Source organism: Sprattus sprattus (genome assembly GCF_963457725.1).
Source record: "Sprattus sprattus genome assembly, chromosome: 3".
NCBI lineage: Eukaryota > Metazoa > Chordata > Actinopteri > Clupeiformes > Clupeidae > Sprattus > Sprattus sprattus.
The window spans coordinates 48,134,194-48,161,916 of NC_137922.1; the positions used below are offsets into that span (position 1 = coordinate 48,134,194).

The following is a 27,723-nucleotide window of genomic DNA, read 5'->3' on the forward strand; positions in this document are numbered from 1 at the left end:
TTGTTTGCGTGAAAGCATTCGAGTTTGTTTAATTGTAGTATTAGAGAAAGATTTGGTGGGGCAGGAAGTCAAGATGACATGTACCGTCATTCAGTTTTATCACTCAACATGCTTTATTTCAGCATCCAAAATAATTAAAAACATCTTGAATTATCATACATGTACAAAATAAGTACAAATTCTCTGGGGAGAAATCACAGCGGTGTCTGTTTCTGTGATTTTTTTTTGCATTTTTTGTTGTTTTAATTTCTGCCTCATTTCAGTTTTGTAAAAAAGAAAAAAGTCCTTTCTCTAAAAAAAAATAATCAAACAAACATAAAAACTAAAACATAAAACATTCAGAGGAGGATGATTTGGTGAAAAATAGCAACCATTAAATGAGGGCGAGGAGGCAGAAACAGACACCAGCAGAAAGGAACATTTAAGGGGGGGGGGGGGACTGAAGGAGGGGAGACAAACCAGTCCACTTGCTTGGTCTGCATTAGACACGAAAACATGCTTCACATTCACAGCAACCTCTTCCTGCTCAGTTTCAGTGGTTTTGGTCGACATTGAAAGAAAAGAAAAAAGTTGCACTCAATGGCAGGCAAAACATTCGATCAACATTTAGCACCAAGTGGTCTGGTTGATGTCCACACAGTAGCTATCAGTAATACACCACCGCTATGACCTTAAAGGAACTAGCACCTTTTTGCAGCTGTTGCTCTTTTTGATGTTTTTTGTTCTTCCTCGTTAAATATTACTTGTGTCAAAGTGTAAACCTGCCCTTTGGGGGTTTGTGACAAAGTTCTTGTGTTGTCTTGTGCATGCTCATGTGTTGTCTGGTCTCCTTTACTGAGGTAGCAAAACAATTAACTCTTCCCTTTCTACTAAAATACCTGCGCAACTTTGTCAAAGAACAATGTTATTTTTCTGGATCTTTGTCCCCTTGTAGGCACAACAACAAGACACTCAGCTGTCATTTTTTGAAATTTATTTATCACCAGAAAATGGTACAAAGCATTTGCTTGTTTTTCATTGTCCTTCCGCAGTGGTAAAAAAAGTCACCAGTATTTCATTTCGATGTTTTTTTGTTTTTTTTCTTCTTCACTCTTTTGGAACTCCAGAGGGGCAGGCAGGGTACACTTTACACAAGTATATATTATTTTCTTGTTGTCAGCTGAAACAAAACAAAAAGTTCTGAGTGTCCTTGGTGTCGGTGCTGGATGCTGTAGTGGTCCTCGAAAAAAATCCAAAACCAAAAAGCCCCCAAAAAAAGCTGAAAGTTTTTTTCAAGGTTGAAACACTGTCTTCGGGAATGTAGTGTGAAGCAGGTGGACCGATTTTTTTAATGCATAGAGGAAGATTTAGAGATGACTGCTAAAAAAAACAATTTTTTCATGTCCAGATCTCTCTTTTTACAAGAAGCACACTGGGCCAACTTCCACACCGAATTCCTGATCTGGAGCACCAACGTCCATAGGAGCGATGTCAATGATAGGCAGGCGAGATGTTTTCGTTGTTCTGTAGTCAATGACTGTTTTGCCCCATGTGCCAGTGTGTGACTGTTGTGGAAGCAAAGAAATCATGTAAGTTTTTCAGCAACAGATTTACACCATAACCAGGACCTAAATGTACCTAAATTCATTTGTATTTTTCTTAAAGCCATGCAGGGACCCAAACAACTTAATTGTGCCTGGATGCCAAAATTCACACACCTTTATAAAAAATACCCTTTTTACAAAAAACTATTAATATATAATAAGTTCATGTTATTCATAGAAAACATTTTATGGTGCATGTCACTAGGTCCTTTAAGAAATTAATCAAAAAAATGTCCCCTTATCCCTAGAATGAAAACACGTTCAAGGAATGGAGAGATAAGGACCACTGACTGTGCAGAGAGAGAGAGAGAGAGAGAGAGAGAGAGAGAGAGAGAGAGAGAGAGAGAGAGACAGAGAGAGAGAGAGAGAGAGAGAGAAAGGAGACAGAGAAGGCCCACTGACCGTGCAACCATCCTCGATGACGCTGTAGGTGAAGCGGCTGTTGCCCTCGGCTCTGATCTCGATGTCGTTGGATCCCTGCAGCAGGAGGGCCTTCTTCAGGTTGCCAGAGGCCTGGTCCATGTAGGCGATGCTGTTCTTGCAGTGGTAGGTGAGGTTCTGGGATGCCTCGTTGGACATCAGACGCATGAAGGTCAGCTGGATGTTGACATCCTCAGGATCAGAGCCATCGCTGCCATACTGGAACTACAGTCGGAGAAAAAAGGTGGGAAACATTTGATGGTTTATACCCAGAAGTAGTAATAAACTTGTCTTCAGACATTTTTTCCAATAATTTGTAGACTTAGTAAATGAGTATCTCAACTTAGCACATTCATTTGTAAACCATAACTTTTTGTATCCCACAACATCTTCGTATAAATGTACTGCACTAGTTTGGATGCAGCATGGTAATTGAACACTAAAATGCCCTCTAACACTGATCATTTAAACGTCCCACACAACAGTCTCCTGTTCTTTACCTGGAAGCCCTCGGGCATGGACTCGCTGAACCAGACGTGCTTCTTGACATTGTTCTTGTTTGTGTACCAGTTCTTCTGAGGAATGCTGGCCTGGGATGGGGAGATGCAGGTCTGGCCACTCTCCATGTTGCAGAAGACCTTGACGGCATCAAGAGGAGAGCCCTGGTTGGGGTCGACCCAGTAGAATCCTATCGGGACATAAAACCAGCTTAAGTTTAATTGCTCATTAACAACCCTCATTCACAGCGTGACATATGGATACTACTTAGAGCACAAATACATCTTATGCCAGTAATTCATTTAACTGTAAAGGAGCAATCAAATATTGAGCAAAATGCATCCCCTACTCCACCACTGGAGTGATGTGTAGCACCATTAACGATAGCGAGAAACCTTAAAAAGAACCCACCTCAAAAAGTGAGACCTATCTGCTTGAGGCCAGCTTAGTATAAAGGATAGAAAGAGGGGCTGGGGTGCAGGTGGAAGGGAAAGACGGGGATTGTGGGAGGTATGAGAGGGCTATTGCTGTACACTACTTTACTGAGTACTGTAATTGGGCCCCACTGAGAAACTCTGGACTGGAGGTAGAGAGAGCGAGAAAGAGAGAGAGAGAGAGAGAGAGAGAGAAAGAGAAAGAGAGGGATAGAGAGGGATAGAGAGAGGTATAGGGAAAAAGCAAGAGAGTTAGGGGGGTAGGGACAGAGAGAGAGAAATGGAGAGAGTTGGGTGGAGCAGGGAGAGAGGGAGAGAAGTCAAGGGCCAGCTGTCACTCACCGCTCTTCCACTCGGGGTGGCACATTCTGAGGTCACGGCACATGCGGGCGGGGCTCTTCTGAGTTCCCTGGGGGCTGCGGATGTTCTCGATCTTCTGGCTCAGGGTCTTGAGGGTGGTGTCCACATCCTGGTCACGGTCGCGGTTCGCACCGGCGTCGTCGGCTCTGTAGCTGCGCATGGGGTCTGGGCCCTTCTCCTGCTGGGGCTGAGGGAAGAAGTCCATGCCGGAACCGGGAGGTCCAGGGGGGCCTGGGGGTCCGGGGGTGCCGGGAGCACCCTGATGGTGAACAGAGGATGGAAGAAGGGTTGGAAAGGTTGGGGTGAAACCCAGCATCAGGTTGAATCAACAGAGCCAGGCATTTTCAGGATTTAAGGTCTGCCAACGATAACTATAACAATATAAATATATAACAATATAACTTTGAGTATGGGTCAATCACTTACAGCGGCTCCCATCTCTCCATTACGACCACGAGGTCCAGGGGGTCCAACGGGTCCGGGAATACCGTTCATGCCATCCTTTCCTGGTGAGCCATTGGTTCCAGAAGGTCCCTGTGAGACAGGTTATAATTGTCACGAGGTGATGCTATTTATATCTTTGCAGTTTAGCACTCATGTAAAACACTAGAAACCTGCCTATTTCAGTGCAAATATGAATCAAGTAGACAGTATACATGTGTTGCATTAGGCCATTGGTTTCAGTGATTTGTCAGTGATTTGTTATTTGTCACTGGGGTGTAGTACTGACGGTCTGTCAGACTTACTCTGGGTCCAGCAGGTCCGGTAGCTCCGCCAGGTCCTTGTTCTCCAGAAGAACCCTATGAGGGATAGAATACAAATTTACACACATAAGAACCAAGGGTACCCTTAAGCCTGTAAATTAGAGTATCTTTGTTTTATGTGTATGTTTATGTCTATGTCCATTATGACTCTTAATGTCTATGTCCATTATGACTACTTCTCAAAGCAGAATTTAGCGACCTGTGTCATTTGCAACATATAACGTCAAATTATCGAAAATTTAAGAATGTAAACTATAAGATAAACTTAGTTATTACACGGCTCTTCTTAATGCTGTAGAATGCTCCATTCACTTGAATGGGGCTTCCCAACGTTCTGCGGTCAACTATTTTCCGATAACTGACCGTTGCTATGCAGTTAATGACCGCTGTCAAGGAAAGTGGCCTTTTTGCCTCTGATTCACATCTTTCGTAGCACTCCGCAAGTAGTACGGTAACTTATCAAGGGAGTTTCAGCGGACGGTTGAGCAGCTGTGTTCTACAGAATGTTCAACTGTCTTTGAAGTTCAACGTCTTTGGCGAACTATTTCTCTGCTTTTTAACCTCACTACGTAGGCTATAGTAACAAAAACAAATACATTGTAAAAGACACACTGTGTAAAGTAATTTTTTTAGTTTTAGCCGTATAATAAGCGGGATAATGTATAGAACGCCGGTCATTGTCGGGAAAATAAGCCCCTTCACGGTGAATCAACACCCCTTCGCTTCGCGTCGGGGTGCTGTTCGCCCTGTCGGGGCTTATTTTCCCGACAATGACCTGCGTTCTATACATTATCCCTTACTTAATCATAAATCATTATTTACCTGCAACATTTTAAAGTTTAATGCAAGTGTGACGTCATTGTTGGGTCTTACAGCCCCACTCTACGAGCCCCTAGAATCTACAAAAATGATTAAGAGTTCCTTCCTTTTTCAATATTGAAATCGCCATGCCTTTATGAGCTTGCACGTGACCAACGTCCTGATGACTCTCTCCTCTTCAATTCTCTCCTCCCCTTCCCTCTTCTCTTCTCTTCACTTCTATCCTTTAATTTTCTCTTTGCCTGTCAAGGTGAACTGATTCTCCTGCATCTGATCCTCTTGTTAATGTGTGTGTGTGTGTGTGTGTGTGTGTGTGTGTGTGTGTGTGTGTGTGTGTGTTTGTACTCACAGCGGGTCCAGGCAGGCCAGACATTCCACTGAATCCTCTGTGTCCCTTATGGCCTCTATCTCCAGCCTCTCCAGCCTCACCCTTGTCACCTCTGCCACCAGCAGGGCCCTGAAGGAGAGAGAGGGAAAGAGAGAGAGAGAGGTGGAAAAAGGGACAGAGAGAGAGAGAGAGATGGAAAGAGGGACAGAGAAAAAGTGAGAGACAGAGAGCGAAAGAGCGAGAGAAAATGAGAGACACAGAGAGAGAGAGAGAAAAAGATGTGATATAAAAACACATTAAAGTATGCTGAATCTAAAGTATGGTGGTTTATTTGAGAAGGTTGTGTCAAATGCTGACTTACAAGAGCACCACGGGCTCCAGCGGGACCAGCAGGACCAACATTACCAGCGGGACCCTGAATAGAGAGAGAAAAAAAGAGAGACAAGAAATATAAAGAAATATAAAAACAAGACATAAGAAGACAGAGAGATAAGATGTGAGTCTTCTCTTCTCTACATAACAGTGTAATGTTTTTCAGATGTATTTTCCTTCAGTCTTAAAAACACTTCAACACATGTGTGTAACAAAGACAAATCAGATAGAGGTGACTTCAGGTACTCACAGCCTCTCCGCGATCGCCAGTCTTGCCAGAGGGTCCGAGGGGCCCAGGGGGTCCATGGGTACCAGGAGCGCCGGGGGCACCAGCATTGCCAGTCTCACCACGGTCTCCCTAAAGCGAACAGCGGAAGGACAGTCAGGATATTATGAGGGATTATTATTCACATGGAGCCTTGAATGCAAACAAGGGTAAATATTTAATAAATACATAATAATAATAGCCGTTAAAAGCATTGTATAGGCAAAAGGGACATAACTAGGTACAGCATAAGATAGCTGCCATTCCTGTAAAGAAGTCCACATGCTTTGCATGTTGAGAAAACTACAGGAAGTGACGCGAGAGTGTTTCCTGTTGTGCAACAGAAGGTGAAGGAAGATGATATTGTACCTTGGGGCCTGCAGGTCCATCACGACCAGCTGCACCATCGTTACCAACAGATCCCTGTATATGCAGAAAACATTGAGCGGGTGGTAAGAGCGTTCCACTACAATTATAAATTATTTTTAAATTGTGTTTAAAATTATTATTAAAATTGTGTGTGTGTGTGTGTGTGTGTTGAGAGATCTCCTTACGTCACGGCCAGCTTCACCAGGAGGACCAGTCAGTCCAGAGGGGCCCAGAGGTCCTGGGGCTCCTCTCTCGCCAAAAAGTCCAGCGGGTCCCTGCTTGCCAGGCTCACCCTAGCGAGGGAAGAGGGAGAATAGGTATGACTTCATGAGGAAGAGCTACCTGAGCAAACCAGGAACAAAAAGACTGGACAGAGAGACAGATTGGCTATAAGACTTGAACAAAGCAATTCTGGAATGTCTTGTGATACATTTTTTTGTTTTGTTTGCAGTGACCATTATGAGTTGCTTCCCCTGACGGGCAACTGCACATGGCAAGAAGTCAGTCCGCAAAATGCCATTTCTGGGGCATAACGGTTTCACATTTCTTTAAGGGGGTTCAGGCACTGGGCTCTGTAAAGCGCCTTGAGACAATTGTATTGTTTTGGCACTCTATTAATTAAAATTGAATTTAATTGAATTCCCCCCCCCCCCCCCCCCCCACTGAGCAGAACAGAAAAGGTGAGGGAAGTCAATGGATGTGCTTACTCCAGGTCCAGGCAGTCCTGGGAATCCTCTCTCTCCTCGCTGTCCGGGCATACCAACGATACCACGTCCTCCGTTAATACCCTGAGGTCCAGATGTTCCCAAAGGACCCTGTGCGAAAGAAATTCAGCAGAGTTTTGGTCACCATGTCTGCTAGTGGCTGGGCACATTACTCTGTGTGTGTGTGTGTGTGTGTGTGTGTGTGTGTGTGTGTGTGTGTGTGTGTGTGTGTGTGTGTGTGTGTGTACCCATAGCAAGGACCATTGACCCACTCTATATGAACTCTTCTTTTACAGGTAACTTCGGACAGTAATTAATAATACTGCATACCTCTTATGTACATACAACTTATTACACACTGATAATCAAAACTTTAGCCCAAAGTACACATTCTTGTACTAATATATAAACACATACTGCTGCTGTTTTAAGTATGACGTGCAGACTACTATACAATTAGTCCATACTACCTTAGGGCACTTCATAGAAAGTTTAACAACAACCACCAGTGGTGTGTGTGTGACAGTCTGGAACCTGCAGTAACAGAGGAGGATACTTACGGGAGGTCCATCGCTGCCAGGGGAACCCTTCTCTCCACTAGGTCCGGAAACTCCGACAGGGCCGACCTCTCCTGGACGACCAGCGGCTCCCTTCTCACCACGATTGCCTCTCTGTCCCTCTTTTCCTGCAGGTCCGTTGGGGCCAGGAGGTCCACCAACACCCTAAGGGGGGGAGAGAGAGAGATGATGGAGACAGAGAAAGGAAAAAAACATGGAAATACAGAGATTTAGAGAAAGCATCATCAGTGGATGGTGAATCCAGAACAAATAAACAAATTAAGTGATTGGAAGAGGTCATTAAGGAGGCTTACAGCGGGGCCGGGAGGTCCGACTCTGCCAGCACCGCCAGGGAATCCAGTAGCACCCTGTCAAAAACACAAAAGCCCATGAGTGAGTTTCTGAACCAGTACCCATGCACCTCAAAATTGTTCAGATGACTACTGAAAAAGTTCTGAAAAAAAATGTTGATCATTAATCCCTGATGAGCATTGAAAATTATGTATTCATTATCAATGAAAGTGCATCGTGACATCGATCAATTATCATCATCAATTACTATTGATCACTAATCAACGTCAGAGGAATAAGGGCCCAAACAGCGACAGACAGTGAAATCAATCTGGCCTTGATCTAGCACTGAGCCAACACATGTTACATCAGGACCAGATTTCTTACTTTCAGTTGCTGTATGTGAACCATGACATTTTTGAGTTGATATGGGAGTATCTGAACCTGATAGAGATCCAGGGACAGAGACAGTGGAGGTACTTACAGGAGGACCAGCACCACCACGAGCTCCCTTGGCTCCTGTAGCACCAGCAGGTCCCTGGGGTAGAGGTAAACATGAACATGAACACAAAGATTATAATAATAATAATAATAATTATAATAAACTTTATTTGTATAGCACCTTTCATGCAAAACAATGCAGCTCAAAGTGCTTAAAACGACACAAATACATCTTTATTAAGGCACTATAAACATAACAATAATAATTTTAATAATAATTATAATAATTCCTTTGTAAATGTTCATCTGCATGTAATGTAGTCTGGGTAATGTAGTCCTTTACCTGAGGTCCAGCAGCTCCAACAACTCCAGCGGGTCCAGGGGCGCCTCCATCTCCCTTGGCTCCTGTGTCTCCCTTGTCTCCCTTAGCACCAGGCTGACCATCCATGCCCTACACATCAACACAGAGGAGGACGAGCTGAGTGGACATGTTACACAGGCTCATCACTAGGTAACACCAGGTCAGGTTGAAATGTAAAAAATGACAAAGGTATTACCATTATTTTACACAGAATCTAGTACTGGTGGTGGAATAGCTGTAGTAGTAGCAGTAGTAGAGGCAATAAAGAACTTTGATGGTAAATAGAATTTTCATAATAACCTCATTCAGCAGGACAGGGCAACAGAACAAACAAGACCAATAGCAGAAATTATGCTTTCCATTACTAAAGAGGTTAGCATCTCATTTTGTAGCGGACTTTGGGGCTGAAAGGTTGGGGTGTACTCACTGGGGGTCCAGCGAATCCAGCAGGTCCAGGGGCACCACCCTCACCACGCTCACCCTAAGAGTGAGTAGATTGAAAGAGGTCAAAGGCCAGTCTCAAGCATAGGCTAACAACACATTACAAGTCAAAATCTCCATGTTTCATGTATGGGTCGATTCCCTGTCAAAGCGTCCCTGAGCAAGACACTGAACCCCTAATTGCTTCTGATGGGCAGTGTGCCATCAGTGTAAACTGTGTATACATCCTTGTAAGTCGCTTTGGATAAAAGTGTCTGCTAAATGACGAAATGTAAAATGAAATGTAAGCCATAATGACCAGCTGATCGATCTGCTAACTAGTCAAATTAACTACAGGACGTTGTGAGTAAAGCCTGGTGGAGAGGAGTACTCACAGGGGAACCACGACCACCAGCAGGTCCACTAGGTCCGACAGGGCCGCCCTCGCCCTATTACACAGGAGGAGAAGAAAAAAGCACAGGTGAAAAACAAACCCAGAAAGGATGATAGTCTGATGCTAGCATGTTGACTATCTGGTGTCCACTAGTACATGGACTCTGGTGTACAGCTGAAATGACAACTAATTAATCTGAAAATAACAACAGCAACAGCAAAAAATGCAAATTACATTATTTTTTTTTTCATCAAGATATGCTATGCTCATTTCCTTTCGAAATATTAAAATCAAAATTGACTAAGGGATAGACAAAACAAACAATAAACATAGAAAACATTGTCCGTGCCCTCACCTTCTCACCAGGGGCACCACCAGGGCCAGGAGGTCCAAGAGGACCAGTCATACCGCGGGAGCCATCTTTGCCTGCGGCACCTTCGGGTCCCTTGGGTCCACCCTCTCCCTAAGAGTCAGGAAGAGGGAAAGCATTAGCAATAGCATAATGTCGCCAGCTTTGGGTTACCATTCTGCCACAGTGCCACACCTAATGTAGACTATAGGGTTAGTGTTAGCCTTAACCGCATGCCCACACCTAATGTAGACTATCTCTGGGCTAGCCTTAGCCTTAGCCACAGGCCCACATCTAATGTAGAATATCTCTGGGCTAGCCGAATATATCCTTTTCAGTAAAAAGCTTTATGGCTTATACGTAAAATAACGCTTTGCATCCTTTTGCCGTCAAGACGGGCTATATTCCTTTGGCAGCATGTGTTAAAACTTAAGGGGTTGTTTTTGAATAGTTCTCTTTGGATTTACACCACATCTCCTCTGCCAATCAAAAAGTAAGCAAATACATAACATTACTTTGATTAAGTATTTAAAATAGTTATACTACTCATTACAGGGTACTTAGTAACTAATTTGTAACCTTCAAATGTAACCTTCCCAACCTGCATTCATTGCCACTAACTCCAGAACCACTCTGGTCAGATCAGAGCCTTATCAGGTCCAGAGTCAGCTTTCATTTTGGGGTATGTGTGGTGGACACACTCACCCTCTCTCCCCTGAGTCCGGGCATACCACCAGAACCACGCTCTCCGGGCATTCCCTGCATACCAGTGGGTCCCTGGCCACCGGGGGCGCCACCTAAACCAGCCTCACCCTAGAGACAGAGGCAGAGAGAGGTGAAGGGTCATCAAAGAGCAAACAAATGTCATATCATGACATACTGGAAAGAGGCAGTGAGCGAGGACAAGGGTTGTCAAAGGGCAACCGAAATAAACAGAACATACAGGAGAGACAGAGAGGGAGGGCAAAGGGGTGTTAAAGTAATGTAAAATGTATGTAAAAATGCTTAAAAAAATGTAAAATAATAAAACAAAAAAATAATGAATGTTTTAAAAAGGGTTATGGGGAAGAATGCCTATGGGGTAGAGAGAGGAAGCACAGAGGTGTGAGTGCCCCTGACACAGTGAGTCAGAGAGAGATGAGTAAGAGCCCCCTTAATAATCCAAACATATTGGAGAGCCAGAGGGAGGGACAGCAGAGAGCATCCAAGCTAATAAGCGATGTGCTAACGCTAACTACCTGGAAACAGACTAGTTACTGGGGACCTAAAGTGAGTCAGCAGCTTATCCTCAGAGAAATAAAAACTATCAGCGGAAGAAAGATAAAGAGAGCGGCATGTAAAGAGAAAGGCAGGTGGAATTGCAGTGCCTGAGTTAAAAGACATAAAATAATCCACGTATCGTAAAAGGAAGTTATGAGGAAGTTATGTATAATGATTCGTATAGTATATGGTCTTAAGGGTTTAGCATAGCGCTAACTGCTCTCTGCATGTGGGATGCTTAAACACAGTTCAAAGTCATCCTGTCACATATATGCTTTTGAAACTGTTCAAATTTTCCATTTATATACATGAATATTTGTGAGTCACTTTTCATGAAAGTGTCTACTTAATATTTAAACCATAACCTTTCATTGTTTCCGTTGCATTTTTCCTGTTAACGTACCTTAGCACCATCGTTACCAGCGGCACCAGGGGAACCACGAGCTCCCATAGGCCCAGCAGCGCCATTGGCACCACGCTCTCCAGGGAAGCCTCTGTCTCCCTGGGGAAGGAAGCGGACAGAAAGCACCCTGTCAGCATTGAGGTACATCTTTCACGGGAGGCACGTAAGGTCATTTTGGGGTGATGGGGTGTGAATTTAATTTGGGGGAGTCACTTACTCTTGGTCCAGAAGCTCCAGAGGGACCAGCCTCACCAGGCATACCCTGTGTGGGGAAGAGAGAAAGAGTTTCACTTCCGTTCACAGAAAAAAATACTCTTGAAGCCACATTTTATGACATCTATAAGTGTAAACCGAAATATAGAGTAGGGAGCATAGAGATTTGGCAGTCAAAACATAATATAAGTCATCAGAGACAAGCTAACATGATTGATTCTTTAGAGAGTGTGATGTATGTATGTGTGTGTGTGTGTGTGTGTGTGTGTGTGTGTGTGTGTGTGTGTGTGTGTGTGTGTGTGTGTGTGTGTGTGTGTGTGTGTGTGTGTATGTGTGTGTGGGTGTGGGTGTGGGTGTGGGTGTGGGTGTGTGTGTGTTGCTGAAGGGACGGGTTCTCTAGAGCACTCACCTGCTCACCAGGCTTGCCAGACTCTCCAGTAGCACCCTGAGGTCCAGGCAGACCCTGTTAAAGAAAACAAGTGGTTACACTTAGTTGTGGAGAAAACATCCCATGCATTAAATAAACAACATGTGTGTGTGTGTGTGTGTGTGTGTGTGTGTGTGTGTGTGTGTGTGTGTGCAATGTATCTACCTGGAATCCAGGTGGGCCAGAGGGACCCCCCTCTCCCTTCTCTCCAGCAGGTCCCTGTAGAGGAACAAGAACAAGGAGTGACATCAGCACAACAATAATCAATAATCTGTTAGGGGTCGGATCATCAGTATGAATGTACTATGACATTTGAATTCACATTTGCGATAGATCATTTCAGGATGTGCTGATACACCAGTTCTGAGTCTGTTTGGTATGCAAACCATACCTGTTGAGAGTCGATATATGCTCTTACTTTAGATTCATATTTATGGTTGTGTAATTATTATGGTTGCTACCACGGCAAATGGCCGTGCCATTTCCGGCAGCAGGGTTCCATAGCCATAAAACATACTTACACCAGGTCCAGGTGCTCCAGGTCCTCCAACATCACCATCTTTACCAGGGGCACCCTTGAAAGAAAAAGGAAACAAACCACATATTTTACTTTGACCAATCACACCAATTACAATGAAGCTGTGCTGATTTGTGTTGCATTAAAACCTTATATTCCTATGTTATAAGCTCTCTGTTAACAAAAATTGATTTGCGTTGCATTTAAACCTTATGTCCCTATGTAATAACCTCTCTGTTACTTGCTTTGCGTGCATAACAGTATATTGTGAGGATGGTTTGACTAATGGGAGCCCTATCTGGTCATGTTAGTCATCATAAATATGGAGGTGGGTCACTTACAACAGCACCAGCTGCTCCTGCGGGTCCCTTCTCACCACCTTTACCAGACTCACCCTAAGGACAACCAGAAGAAAAGAATAAACACCAGAGTATGGGATTACATGCTGAGATTACATGCCCTTACAACATAGTGCAGAGATTATGGTTAGATATGTGTACATAAATATATATACAACTAATATATAGAAAAACAAATTAATTACTTAATGGTTGACGTTTAATCTTATTTGAAAGGACTTAGCTGGAACTTACACCAGGTCCCTTGGGTCCGGGGAATCCCATCACACCAGGCTGACCTCTGGATCCTGAAGGGCCAGGGGGTCCGGGGCGGCCATCTTGTCCAGAGGCACCCTATCAGAGAGTGGAAAGGGGGAATTTAAACAATCAGAATACATGTAAGAGAGCCATTAGCAGTATGAGAGGTATACAATAGTACCAGAAAGCAGAAGAATAATTATTCCATCATTCTATTATGAATGTGAGTTACTATGGTGATTGTTTTATTTGTTTGTACTCACAGAAAGGCCAGCTTTGCCATCAGGGCCAGGAGAACCGGGGCTACCAGTCATACCCTACAAGGCAGAAAGAGGACATAAATGCTAAAACACTCTGATTCAAGCACATCAAAGACGACAAAAAACTGAAGAAGCAAGAGTGGATGGATTGAGAAACAGATGAAGAGATATGGTTATAAAATGCTAGGAGGTAGAGGAAGAGAGAGACAAAGATAGACTATCAGAACAGAACAGAGAACGATGTTTAGGATATATGATGGACAGAGAGAGAAAGAAGGTAAGATAGGAGAGGCAGAGAGTGACAGAGAGTATGGGGAGAGAGGGAGAGAGAGTGAAAGATAGATAGAGAGAGAGAGAGACAGAGAGCGATGTACAGGCAGGGAGAGAGAAAGAGAGAGATAGAGAATATGGGCAGAGAGAGAGAGAGAGAGAGAGAGATGTATTGGCAGAGAGAGAGAGAGATGTATGGGCAGGGAGAGAGAAAGAGAGATAGAGAGAGAGATGTATGGGCAGGGAGAGAGAACGAGAGAGAGAGAGATGTAGCGGGTCAGAAGTCATCACTGATGTATCCCTCACCTTGGATCCAGGCATACCAGGCTCTCCAGGACGTCCGCCCTCGCCAGTTGCACCCTTAGGTCCCCCGGCGCCATTGGGACCACGCTCACCAGGTCCTCCCTGGCAGAGAGAGAGAGAGAGAGAGGGAAACAGAGAGAGAAAGAGAGTGGGAGAGAGAGAAGGATACAGGGCATTTAATGCCTGCTAAAGCCTACCGACATCTCAACTAAGGTGAGAAGGGTCAGCGACTTCAGGACCGAGGACAGCACCGGCTCCCATTCAGTGTCAGTAAGGGAATTCAGAGGAGGGGAGTGTTGGGCTACTTTATCTATTCAGACAGGTTAATTTATTTGTGTGAGAAAAAAAAACAAACTGAAATATTTACAATGTTTAATATTTTACGATGTATTTAATATTTTCAAATCCTGTACCCACTAACCATGCAATAATGCTTAAATGTATCTACTGGCTAAGCTCAAAGTACGTCAAAATATGTGTGTGTGTGTGTGTGTGTGTGTGTGGGCAGCTGAACTAACCTTAGGGCCTCCAGCACCATCAGCACCAGGGAATCCACGAGCTCCAGGGGAACCCTATTGGGTACAACATATACAATCAATACCTAATCAATACAATCAGTATTCAATACCTAATCAATCATAATCAGTTATAATAAGACACTTTAATTTGTTGTTACCCAGAAATATCAGAAATGGTCAGATACTAATGGTTGCGTTGGTAACAGTGATAACAGTGGAAGTTTAGTAACTAACAAGGAAATAAACAATCTTTTTGTCAAAAGAGAGTATAAGTAGACTGAGCGAGCAGGACATAGTTTTGGGGTACACTGTGTCACAGGCAGAAGTGACATGAGATTATTTAATGCGTTAGATATGATAAATAAAGTTCAACGTACACGGCCTCCTGGGGGTCCAACGGCACCGGCACCACCGGGCTCACCGCGAGCGCCTCTCTTTCCCTCCTCACCAGAGGGACCAGAAAGTCCCTGACCTCCAACTGGGCCCTGGGAGGGGGGGAGGGGGGAGAGGTCATAGGAAGGGAACATCAAGGTCAAATCAAGGTCAACTGAAATGGGGACATAGTGTGAGATCAGAAGTAAATATACTCACAGGCTCACCCTTGGGACCGGCCTCTCCTTTAGATCCAGGGGCACCGAGATCTCCCTGTTAGGCCAGAACAAACCCAACCAATTCAGTTTCAGTTTTTGGTTTCACACACAGACACACACACACATCATATTTAACTCATCATAATAATTTTCGGAGATTATTGCTGGCACCTGGAATTGCATATTAGATTATAATTGGAATGTGATTAGCGTTAAGAATGTTAAATTGAATGTGATGAGCATTAAGAATGATATGTTGACCAGCAGAAACTGGATGTGAACTTATGGCACCTTTGAAACCTATTGAAATCTTCGTCTGTATTTAAAATTGGGGGGAGGGGGGGTACTCACGTTGTTACCCTTAGGGCCGGGGGCACCACCTGCTCCCACTGCTCCAGCAGGTCCACGAGGTCCAGGGAAGCCAGGAGCACCAGCAATACCAGGGGAACCCTGCAGTCCACATGTGTGACGAGAAAACAGTCAATTAAAATGGATGCACACAGAGCACCACCACCAGGGAGCGCTGCCATTACAGCTGGCTTCCAGCTAGAAGAGCATAAAGAACCAAATCATCTTGTCTTTTTTCTTCTTTCTAAGTTTTGATTTAGTGAGGGGGTGCCCTCTGAATAAAATAAATGATTAAAAAAGAATAACAGGTAATATATATAAAGAAAGAAAATAACAGAAAATAACACTTACAGTGGCACCCTTGCCACCAGCAGAACCATCAGATCCAGGGCTACCCTGTTGGGAGGAGAGAAAGATCAGGTGTTGAGTCAAGGTGAAGAGGTCAAGAGTCATAGGTCATAGGTCATATCTCTGTGCACTTCTGAGTGGTACTCACAGCAGCACCGGCAGCACCAGCAGGTCCGGGGTTACCGGGCTCTCCGCGGGATCCAGCGGGTCCCTCGGAACCACGGTTGCCTCCAGGACCAGTCTCTCCCTGCAGGGTAACAGGGGGACAAGAGAAGGGTTAGATGTGTGTACCTGGAGACTTTGTAAGAGTGTGTGTGTGTGTGTCAATTGGTGCTTCAACTGGTGTGTTTGTGTGTGGGGGGTCTTTCTCTTGCTGTGTGTGTGTCATTTGGTAGTTGCATTATTATGTGTTGTGTGTGTGTGTGTGTGTGTGAATGTGTGTGTGTGTGTGTGTCTGCATGTTTACAATCCCAATGAACTGATATATACCGTTGGAATGTTGATTTGTGTAATGGTCATTTTTGTCATAGTGTGTATTTCTATTGTTTATATTGTTGATTAATAGCTATAGTTGATCAGTGTTGGCTTTCAAATGTTGGATAAAAGGAGGTATGTGTCTGTACGTGTGTGTGTGTGTGTGTGTGTGTGTGTGTGTGTGTGTGTGTGTGTGTGTGTGTATGTGTGTGTGTGTGTGTGTGTGTGTGTGTGTGTGTGTGTGTGTGTGTGTGTGTGTGTTTGTGTGTGTGTGTGTGTGTGTGTGTGTGTGTGTGTGTGTGTGTGTGTGTGTGTGTGTGTGTGTGTGTGTGTGTGTGTGAATGTGTGTGTGTGTGTGTGTCTGCATGTTTACAATCCCAATGAACTGATATATACCGTTGGAATGTTGATTTGTGTAATGGTCATTTTTGTCATAGTGTGTATTTCTATTGTTTATATTGTTGATTAATAGCTATAGTTGATCAGTGTTGGCTTTCAAATGTTGGATAAAAGGAGGTATGTGTCTGTACGTGTGTGTGTGTGTGTGTGTGTGTGTGTGTGTGTGTGTGTGTGTGTATGTGTGTGTGTGTGTGTGTGTGTGTGTGTGTGTGTGTGTGTGTGTGTGTGTGTGTGTGTGTGTGTGCGTTTGTGTGTAAACCTTACCTTAGTTCCAGCAGATCCAGGGAAGCCTGGGGGGCCAGCAGAGCCAGTAGGTCCCTATAACAATGAGACAAATTAATGTTGACTGTAAAAACGACTAGAACATTATATATATATATTACATAGAATATGGCATCAGAAATGGGGTATGACTTGAGTAAACGTGGACTTTCACTTCATATAAATTACTCACGTAAACATAATTCACAGCATGACCTATATGACTAGATACCAGTTGCTTTGACCATATAGCTTTTAGCTACTATGCTATGTTGATATGCACAAAAAGATCAGTCGTGTGAATGATTCATGCCTACAAAATGACTAGTGGTTTGTTATGCTTCCATTGCTGAGCTGTTTATTTGATGTGTTGTGTAGTTTGTTGTTTGTTTGTTGTTTGTGAAAATACTCACAGGGGGTCCAGCAGAACCACCAGCACCATCGTTACCACGAGCACCCTACAATAAACAAACAAACTAATGATTATTGAACTGAACACAAAATGATGGCAACGACACACACACACACACACACTCTCAGACTCTCAAAACCTTTTATAGTTAAGACATAGACATGCGCCGATGATAAGTAGTAAGCCTTAAAATGCTAAAATGCTAATCTTAGGGATGCTGTTTTATCCTTCAGTTCTCCAGTCTATACGATTTTCCCTCCGTAGCTCTTGCTAATGTCACCCTCCTTTCCTTTTCTAAAAGTCGTCACAGTGAAACACACACACACACACACACACACTGTCGTTGCTCATGGGCTAAACATTCCTGTTCCTTTTTTCCTGACACGTCCATTTAAAATATGTCTTTTTCTGAGAACAGGAGGCACTCAAATACTCTTTCAGTGATCACTATCAGGAAGCTGATGTAGTTTCGCTATAGATTTTGAAGCTGAAGATGGGTTCAACAGTTTTGACAAAATCTTCAGCTGGCCTATTCCTCATATTCGAAAGAAAAAGCAGTCAGCTGCTAAACCACTTATGTAATGGGCAGACAGGGCATTTTCTCTCACTCTGTCCACTTCTCCTCTGTGCATAGTTGAAATAATATAATTTTTGTGTATTGTGAAACTCTCCACTGTCCATCACTGTTTATATTGTATTATATAGCATCACTTATGCTGTAGACCTTACTTTTCTGGCACTTAAATCTTATGTACTTGTGTAAATAGTACTATATTTTTGCACATGCGTTTCATTGGCTTTGTACCAGCACTCTTCAAAATGACAATAACCTTCTGCTACTTGGCACACGAAGAACTAGACACAACACTCTAAGCTTATCTCAGCAGCACACCTTTACCTGGTGGATGACCTATATTAGGTACTCCCTTCCGAAATATTTCTGCTCACCCTGCTCTTTGTTGAAGATTAATCTGTAGTCTTATTCATGTCATCCCTTTTGGCTTAGTCTGTGTTTCTGAATGAACACCACTAATTTACATTCCTGTGTGCGATTCCCAAATGTACTCTAAATTCCTTACACCATGTGTCTTGCTTGTGATTTATTTTAAATGGTTGCCTGTCATGTTGCCATGTTGTTGCAGCCATGTTGATGCAGCTAGTGAAATGCTAAATTCGTTTTTTTGTGAGTTTTTGTGTATCCACAGAGAGGATTGTGGGTAATTCGACTCACAGCAGGGCCAGGGGGTCCGGGACGACCTCTCTCGCCGGGCATACCACGAGGTCCCTGAGAGGGAAAGACAGAAACACACACACATTAGCCAGGTGTATATACAAGAAGAAGATGGCTTTACGTTGTCACTGGTGAGAGAGAGAAGGTGTGGGAAAGAAGTAGTGACAAACAACAAACAGAAAAACAAAAAGAAAATGGAAAGAGAGAGAGAGAGAAGACAGAGAGACATGGAGAGAGAGAGAGAGGTAGGAAGGGAAGGTTACCATGGCACCAGCAATTCCATTGTCTCCAGCGGAACCGGCCTCTCCCTAAAGCACAACACAGAGACAGAAGCCATCAGGTCAGCTGCATGGAGAACGACTGAGGGCTCACACCGCCACAACTATGGCTGTTCAGCCCCAAAACATGACAAACAGATTCCCCTTTGGGTTTACTTTGATCTGTTCACTTGTCCAAACTACTACAAATAACTACTCAAAAATGAGATATATGCAGTCAGACTCTGTCTAAACACTATGTGATGAACATCCTCATTTGGTCTTAGAGGAAAAGAGACTTTACGTTAATGTTTTCAATAATAATAATAATGTTAATTTTACTGGACTCAGATCAGTACCTTAGGTCCAGCAACTCCACCGTCTCCCTTGGCACCATCAAGACCGGGGAATCCCTGTGAAAAGAAAAGAGAAACGTCGGTTAGACGTCACGGGGTCATCGTCTCTGGGGTTGTGACATCTGATGTCATATCTGAGGAAGAGGACTCACTCTGTGTCCCTTGATGCCAGGAAGACCGGGGGTTCCTGGGAATCCACGAGCACCCTGCAGAGAAGAGAAGGGAGCAATTAGGACAGGGCCATATTATGACATTGCATGGCAGCCATTTAGAACATGACCTTAATGCAAAGCAGGCATCACAATCAGGCTGGAGGAATTGTTAAAGGTTATGGGAAGTGCATAGATCACGGTGAATGGTGAAGTGACTGAGGTTGCTTGTGTGTTTGTGTGTGTATTTGAGTAAGTATCTGTCCAGAGGGTGTGTGTGTGTTGAAAGAAAGGCAAAGAAAGGGTGTGTGTGTGTGTGTGTGTGTGTGTGTGTGTGTGTGTGTGATGCTCACCTGAGGACCAGAGGGACCACGCTCACCGGGGCGACCAGCTTTGCCAGGCTCACCCTAAACAAATAAAAAAATCAGATCAGAATCTTTATAAGCAACATTAAAGTTCTCAACAGTTAAAAATACTCACTGTGTAATTACCAATGTCATAACAACAGTATATAATGAGTAGCAAATATATTTAATAAGATCATAACTGACATGTAATACACCCTTAACTTAAGGTCATAACCCACTCTATTAGAATCACTGTTTTTCAGACCAATGTTACATGAAGGTGATCTTTAAAAGAAGTGATTTCTGGCCAGGGGAACATCACTCACATCCTCTCCGTTCTTTCCATGAGGACCAACTACACCACGAGGACCCATGGGACCCTATGAGACAGAGGTTAGGAATCAGGAGAGTCTCAAGTGAGGCTTGACTGAGATTCAATCGCAACAGGGCTCCTCAAACACCACAAGCAATGACGTCGGAAAAGAGGGTCTGTGTTTGAAAATGTCTTCTGTGTGTGTGTGTGTGTGTGTGTTTGTGTGTTTGTATGTGTGTGTGTGTGTGTGTGTTTGTGTGTGAACTAGGTGAGAGTGGGCTCTTTAAGAGCAGGAAGTGTTGTTTGAGTAAGTGACATGAGTCAATCTGGGACACTACAGCAAGTAAGGTTATGTGAGCACAGATAATGTATGTATAGGTAATATAAGGACAAATAAGGTGAGAACAGGTAATGTAAAGACAGGTAAGTTGAGGACAGGTAAACGTTCATACTCACAGGTGAACCGGGCTCACCGGGCTCACCAGGGGGACCAGTGAAACCCTGAGGGCCCTGAAAGGAAGAAAGACAATCACAGATCAATCAATATCATCAACAAATCAATGATCAACTGGGTGTGAGACTGGGTGTGTCTCTAGCTGGCTGGACATGATCCTAACAGGAACTATTTGCTTAGGTTTCCCTGAAAACCTAGACCAGGAAACTGTGTTTAAATAATTCAGAGAATCAGAGAATATGATTCTGATTTCTTGGGTTATCCAACTGTGTGCTCTTTTGGCAGAAGAAAAGATGGAGCTAAAATGGCAGTTATGTATAAACATGACACCAAAATGTCCCAGGGTGCAGGCTGGGCTAATAATGAGTGCAGGCTAATACACAACAAAGATCGTCTCCATAGTGCTGCTGCTCATTCTGCTCTACAGGACAATCTACCAGCACAAGCACCCTGTCATGTGAAAACTATTACTATAATACTCTGCGTATTACGCTGACATATGTTTACTCGTGGCTGACAGCTGTTGCCATTGAAACTTGGTTTCCGACCATAGAAGCTTTATCTCATGTCTCATCTGTTTTCCTTATATGGTTGGTCAGTCTCAAACTGTCACACACATGCTTGCTGCGGCCAAAGGTATCTAATATGTCACAAGCAATGCAAGCAGGGAGTCTTAGAATCGTTTTGTCTATTAGAGATGGACATTTTACAATAATGGGCAGATAAGTAAACCAGGGAGAAAAAAAACACTTACGCTAGATCCGGCAGGTCCTGGGGGACCACGGGAACCCATGGGGCCCTATGAGAGAAGGGGGGGCGGGGGGGGGAGACACAGTTAAACACAAGAGGGGAGAGGGGGAACACTTTGAGATGGGCATGTTCAGTAGAAAATTGTCCTAAGCATTTTGATTGTATATTTTGATGGGAATCTTTCATTAGTTCACTGAGTCATGGCCAACGATGACAATAAAACGACATGGTGATCCTTGCAACAAACTGAAGGAAGCTATTGAGACATTCGGCTTTGTGTACTAGAAACGTAAACAAGTCCACTTTGGTTTGTCTGTTTTCATCAAGGCCTGGGTGAAGAGACTAAGGCCACTCGAAAACCTTCAGCTGGTGACACTGTGCCCTAAATACAAGGCGAAGCCTAGTAACTTACTCAAAACATCTCTCTCAACACCAAAATTATATGGGAAAGGACTGATGTACAGGAGAGAAGAGAAGTCCTTACCATTGGACCAGGTTGAGGTGGGCCGCTGGACTTGTCACCACCATAGGACATCTGGGAAGCTGTTCTGAAGTCCTAGCGAGAATAAAAACACACAATATTTACACACAGGGCCTTACACTCAAAAGCCTTCCAAATCCGTATTAACACATTATAACATTACTATTCATTTCAACTGAACCCCTCTCTGAAGTACATTCACACCAACTCTAGTCTATTTCTAATTTCACAACCAACTCTAGTCTATTTCTAATTTCACAACCAACTCTATTCTATTTCTAATTTCACACCCAACTCTAGTCTATTTCTAATTTCACACCCAACTCTAGTCTATTTCTAATTTCACACCCAACTCTAGTCTATTTTCTAAATAAAACAGTTGTCCTTGTGACTGACCCTGACATGCTAGAGTGAGGTGAACTTCAGTGAGGTCTACCAGTGGGCCATTATGTCCTGAACTTGCAAGATGCATTTTATCTTGTGAAGACATTATTTTTATACATGAATCCCAGCACTGGTTATGACACCATATCTTAATGCTGTTATAAGTCGTGTCATACCTTTTTTTCAATTATTCAAATTTTCAATTTTTACTATTCATTACTATTCAGATTATATCAATATAAACTAATACTCCTGGTGATTGCTATTTCCATGAGTATTGAACTGCTTACTGTCCACCAATAAGAAATCAGTATTAACGGTGACCCTTTTTAACGCTCACACCCCTATGTAGACCAAGATGGCCGCTGACATCTGCAATATGGATCAGTGCCAGACCAGAACCTGGATGTGTGTGTGTGTGTGTGTGTGTGTGTGTGTGTGTGTGTGTGTGTGTGTGTGTGTGTGTGTGTGTGTGTGTGTGTGTGTGTGCGTGTGTGTGTGTAAGGATGTCCCTTCATTGTATAGCACTACTACAACTTCTAATGACCTTTCTACTTACTTAAGACTACAGCCTGTAGCTTTAGATGGAATTACCCCATTGTGGGTCTCTCCATACACACGGCCACTTACACACACTTGCATGCACACACGTCAGGCACACACACACACATTTAACCATGCACACCCACGTCAGGCACACACACACTCACACACATGCACGCATGCACACACCCAGACACAAACAAACTCAAATTTGGAGAAGACATTAATACTGAGAGTTATGCTACTCACTCCAGCAAAGCCAGGGGGTCCAGGAGGCCCAGGGGGACCGGGAAGACCGGGCTGACCGGGAATGCCATCGTTACCAGGAACCCCTGGAAGGCCCTGAACAGCAGACAAAGGGGAGAGCAGTTGAGACAAGCGACAGGTAGGAGGTCATCACTTAGAGGTCACCAGCTTAACAGTTTCTCATCACTGAAGGTCAGATCAGAGAGATGTAGTGTGTCAAGCACTTTTATTTTGTTCCTACAGAGTGCCTAGGTGATTCTACCGCTAAACAAATAACGTAAGATTAAGGCAAAACGTCCGTCGGTATGAATCACCATCACGTCTTTCATACGGTCACCCCATTACTGACACATTTCTCCACATTCTGCATACATTAGCTTCATACTACAGACAACAAGTCGTAGAGGTCAAAGGTCAAAATGTCAATCATAACGACATAATTATGTTGCCATCTTTGTGTTAAGGGTCTCCAATCATTACAATTCATATTGTGCACTGTAACATATTCCAGACTACTGAATGGACATGATTGTTCAGTGTTTACATCAGTAAACGTGTAGAGTGATCACCATTGGCAAATGAATCTATTGCCATTCAAATTGAGCGTATTTATATTAAACTATTTAATTCTAAAACAGTCCAGAACTTAAACAGAATGTATATGGATTCAGTTCATCTTGAGAAATCTGTGTAATCCAATGGGATAAACACTAAATATCAAAACAACACCTATCATCTATTATTATTATTATTGTTATTATTCACTACTCCAGTAGGAATCTAGTACTCAGACTTCCACAGCAAATTAGTGACGCCGTATGTTAAGAACAGCTGATAATTTTTTCTTTGTTAGAAAACATTAAAGCATGAGGTGTTACTTACATCGTCACCCTTCTCGCCGTCCTCGGGAGGAGAAGGAGAAGGCTGTAGGGTGAAACCAACAAAAGCATTCAGTGTGTGTGTGTGTGTTTGTATGTGTGTGTGTTTGTATGTGTGTGTGTGTGTGTGTGTGTGTGTGTGTGTGTGTGTGTGTGTGTGTGTGTGTGTGTGTGTGTGTGTGTGTGTGTGTGTGTGTGTGTGTGTGTGTGTGTGCGTGTGTGTGTGTGAGTATATGTGTTGGTAATGAATAGTTTAAAGGTTGTGTTCAATGTCATGATTACTAACCTCTGTGACCTCCTGTCGGTCTGTGAGGGGAATGAAAAGGAAAAGAGAAAAGTGTCATTAAAGAGTCTGTTCTCATATGTAATAAATCAACCACCAGCGTTCTTAAACTTTAAATATGTCATAACAAAATCTGTTTAAAATGTGCATGGGTTCTCATTGGAGACCATTCCAGTGAAGAATGAGATGTTACATTTAAATCTGGTTAGTTTGGGCTTTTTAAACAGGTCAGGCAAAGCAACCATAAGCCTGCTATTGTTTTTATGTCCAATCCAGGCTGTAAAGCAACAATCCAAACATAATCCAGGAATTTGGTGCACATCTTTCTCTTAGGGATATCCTTTATTCTTATTTAAGGGAGGGGGGGCGGTTGTACCCTGCCTCGTTTCCCGACAGGTTACTGAGGGAGCATTCAGACTAAGTCTGGGTCACCGGGAGGGCACCGGTGTGAGTCTATGTCCTGAGAACATGAAGGAGAAGAGCAGGGTGGAGCGTTAGGGCGGCGGGTGGTGGGCAGGTGGGGAATATGATGCTGAGGTCGACATGAGGGGGGCAGCTGTACCTTCAGGGCAGATGGGGCAGCATTCGCCGTCGGGGATTTCTGGGTCGGCGCAGTCGGATGTATCCTCGCAGATCACCTCGTCGCACATGACGCTTCCGCTGTCGCAGACGCAGATCTGGCAAGGCTCGGGTTTCCAAACATCTTTGTCGTTGTACAACAGGCCGTCCAACGTACAGCTTCCGTATGTGCCTGCGCAGGACAACAGCAAAACATGCACTTGAGACAGAGATCTGTTTGACCTTGCAAGCATTTACTGTAGGTAAGTAGGCTAATATGATGGTTAATAACAAGTGAAGCAGTAGGCTAATTATCAACAGGGAATGTCATGATTATATTACCGGAGAAATCGGACCTCAAACATCGTGTCAATTGTGAAAACTACACTGCCAAAATACACACAGCAAATGTAAATCTGATTCTCTAAACAGGCTCCTGTAAAAATGTACGGAGGTAACGTTAATCAAGGATCAAGGCCAACCATGGCCTCTCCCTCAGTACCATATATGATTGAGGAGAGCAGTGAGCCTTGACATGAACGCCTAAAACTGTCGCTAAAATCACTTTAAAATAAGTATAATGCAGCAGTGAACTATAGGTAAACTTAAAAAAAAAAAAAAAAAGTTAAACTATAGGTAAACTAAGGTATATTCAACATGTCTGTAACGTTAACGTAACCCAGGTAAATCGAGTGCTTTTGAACTCGAATGAAATCCCATTATTTTCTCAGGAAACGAGGGGGGGGGGGGGGGGGGGGGGTAAATTCGACTGGCGTCATCATGCCTAATTACAGAGGTCAAGTAATACCCTTGCAGTATCACATTCAGTCACATGGTGGCGCCCCAGAACCGTAATATGATTTTCAGCCGCAGGATCGATTTGCAACTAAAGGATGTCTAGACTGTTGCAAAGCGTACGTAAGATATTCCGTTCAGCTGTGCCATATAGAACAGACGACATCTTTCCATTATAACGGAAAAAAATCCTTCAAATAAAATTAGAACTGACAAAAAAAATAAGTTTCCAAATATGCTGCCAGACAAATTAAGATAATGTGATAACTTCAGTCGTTCAATCCTAATGATATTCTTTTTTCAAGAGAAACTTGATGATGACATCCAGATGTTAAAGTCGTCTTTATGCAACCGTTTAGGCCTATAAACCTTCAGCACAGAAACAGACAAAGGCCTGTGAGGTCTAGTTTTTCCTCTCTAAAGATAAAAGTTTTTATTCCAAGAGTAAAGGGCTGCCGTCTTTTAAAAAAAAAAAAAAAGTCCAGAGATTTGTCAAATGGTTGGATCTATGGCGTGTCTCCATCCCTTTGCATCCCTGGAGAAGCGCGTTCACGCTGCTGCAGCTGCGAGAATTTCCTTCGCTCCAGGACATCAATCGTGCACGAGTAGCAGGCGCTGAGAACAAGTAACGGCACGCAGAAATCGACTCGCAGCCTCTCAGGCAAAAGAAAAGCGAGAATCCACCATGGAACGCCGAAAGCAGTGGGAGTAGTTGGGGACGAAAAAAATGCTCTGAACAAATAGTTATCTTTCGAGCCAGGTTTATGCGAAGAGAGAAAAACTTAAGCACACATATTCCACTGTCAAGCGCATTTCCCACACAAACGGTCTTTTCTGCACAGCATCATTTCAAAAGCGCGTAACAAAAGTTATACTCACTTTCGTCCTCCTCTCCTTGTGCTGTCACCAAAAGTACTGTTGCGGCGAGCAACAGCCCTAACCGAATATCCACAAAGCTGAACATGTCTAAATATTAGACATGTAGACTCTTTGAGGCAAGGGGAATCCTGTTTTTTTTCCTGAAGCACCAGTCATGCACGGTAGGGTCCGGTCTGTGTAACTCCAATACAGACCCTATCAGAAACTCCCTACTGCTTTAACAAACGGGTGGCCGAAGCTTTTATATGCCCATGTTTTGGGGAGGTGCTGCGTGCGTACCAGATAACTTTTACATGTACAAGTCGAAAAGTCCCTCCTTCGCCAACTCTTGAGGCCGCCTTTAAACATGTCGTGCAACTCCGTGTACTCTTCACAACGTGGACAATTTTACATCAAATCAGAGCTAACGAGGACTGTTTTAGACGAGAATGGACACATCTGCAGAAATCCAAAAGGCAGCTATGGATACATCATTTTTAAAGATCGCTTTCCCTTGGACATCCTTTTACACAGTCGTATCCAAGTAACGTTAATATTAAAAACATTTAGACAAAATGATAAGATAGTGTTTTGGCACATTTATTTCTGATCACTGGCTATTTTGCGTGTCAGTAATGTTTCTGTTTTACGCACTAATATCATACTTCTCTCAGTGTTGCCAGGTCAACTTTGGTACGTTGTGCTCTTGAAGGTACTTCGCTGGGATTGTTTAGAGGCAGGTGGTTGAATTAGTGGAACGTGGAAAGTGATAATTCGTTCGTACTCCACATTCCTTAAACCATTGTGAAAGCGATTTTAGGGTATGGTTTCAAATATTGATGAAAGGGGGAAGTTTGTGTGCACGGATAGTTTCATTTGTTTAAAATAAAAATGTATCATATTTGTAATAAACGAAGTATGTCATGGCCATAGCAGGACTTTGAAAATGTAATAGACACATTTTATAGCTTCCAGATGAATCCCTTCACACTATCTTATAAGGAAAACATTACATTTGGAACAATGATCCCATAAACGCGGATTCAATTGACAAAGCCAAAAAACATCACGATATCTTAGATTCCATTCTGGAGTGTCTTTACAAGGAAACCATGCATAACATTTTTTTTTCGTCTGCATACATTATATTTTAATTATGAGCATCCATTCATGTTGATGGCATTGTATACCTACTGGCCCCAGATGATCTTGTTCAATGCCATATGGGTGTGTGTATGATGCGGTAACTGGGAGTGCAACCCAGAGATAAACCAGGTGAATGAGTAAACCATGTTTCACAGTCTTACACTGTTCTCGCATCTGGTTACTAAAGAAGCAGGCAAAGGGTTTTTCTTTTTGCAATTGGGTTTCACACAGCACAGCAGAATCACTCAAAAGTAAAAACTTAAACATCCAACCAAAGATAAAGAAGCACATACTCATACTGGCATACACATGACCAATGACTGTCTCTGACGATACAGACAAGAGATAACCTGCATGCCAATTACA

The 27,723-nt window shown here is 43.3% G+C and overlaps 1 protein-coding gene across 1 annotated transcript; it reads right to left on the reverse strand.

Moving 5' to 3' along the window:
* col1a1b (collagen, type I, alpha 1b) lies at window positions 1-26,434 on the reverse strand. The gene is made up of 51 exons (XM_080835103.1): window positions 26,233-26,434; window positions 24,563-24,751; window positions 24,004-24,023; window positions 23,722-23,763; window positions 22,843-22,935; window positions 21,670-21,741; window positions 21,190-21,234; window positions 20,438-20,491; window positions 19,995-20,048; window positions 19,675-19,728; window positions 19,325-19,378; window positions 19,176-19,229; window positions 18,823-18,867; window positions 18,560-18,613; window positions 17,330-17,374; window positions 16,920-16,973; window positions 15,931-16,029; window positions 15,786-15,830; window positions 15,438-15,536; window positions 15,088-15,141; window positions 14,874-14,981; window positions 14,497-14,550; window positions 13,982-14,080; window positions 13,409-13,462; window positions 13,143-13,241; window positions 12,891-12,944; window positions 12,554-12,607; window positions 12,198-12,251; window positions 12,015-12,068; window positions 11,610-11,654; window positions 11,393-11,491; window positions 10,435-10,542; window positions 9,736-9,843; window positions 9,382-9,435; window positions 8,994-9,047; window positions 8,549-8,656; window positions 8,249-8,302; window positions 7,788-7,841; window positions 7,477-7,638; window positions 6,920-7,027; window positions 6,398-6,505; window positions 6,213-6,266; window positions 5,829-5,936; window positions 5,568-5,621; window positions 5,228-5,335; window positions 4,042-4,095; window positions 3,722-3,829; window positions 3,278-3,554; window positions 2,504-2,691; window positions 1,986-2,228; window positions 1-1,544 (listed from the first exon to the last, which is right to left on the reverse strand). The coding sequence occupies exons 1-51, from the start codon at window positions 26,315-26,317 to the stop codon at window positions 1,398-1,400; spliced, it is 4,344 nt and encodes a 1,447-aa protein (XP_080691229.1). The 5' UTR covers window positions 26,318-26,434; the 3' UTR covers window positions 1-1,397.
* Window positions 26,435-27,723: the final 1,289 nt, after the last annotated feature.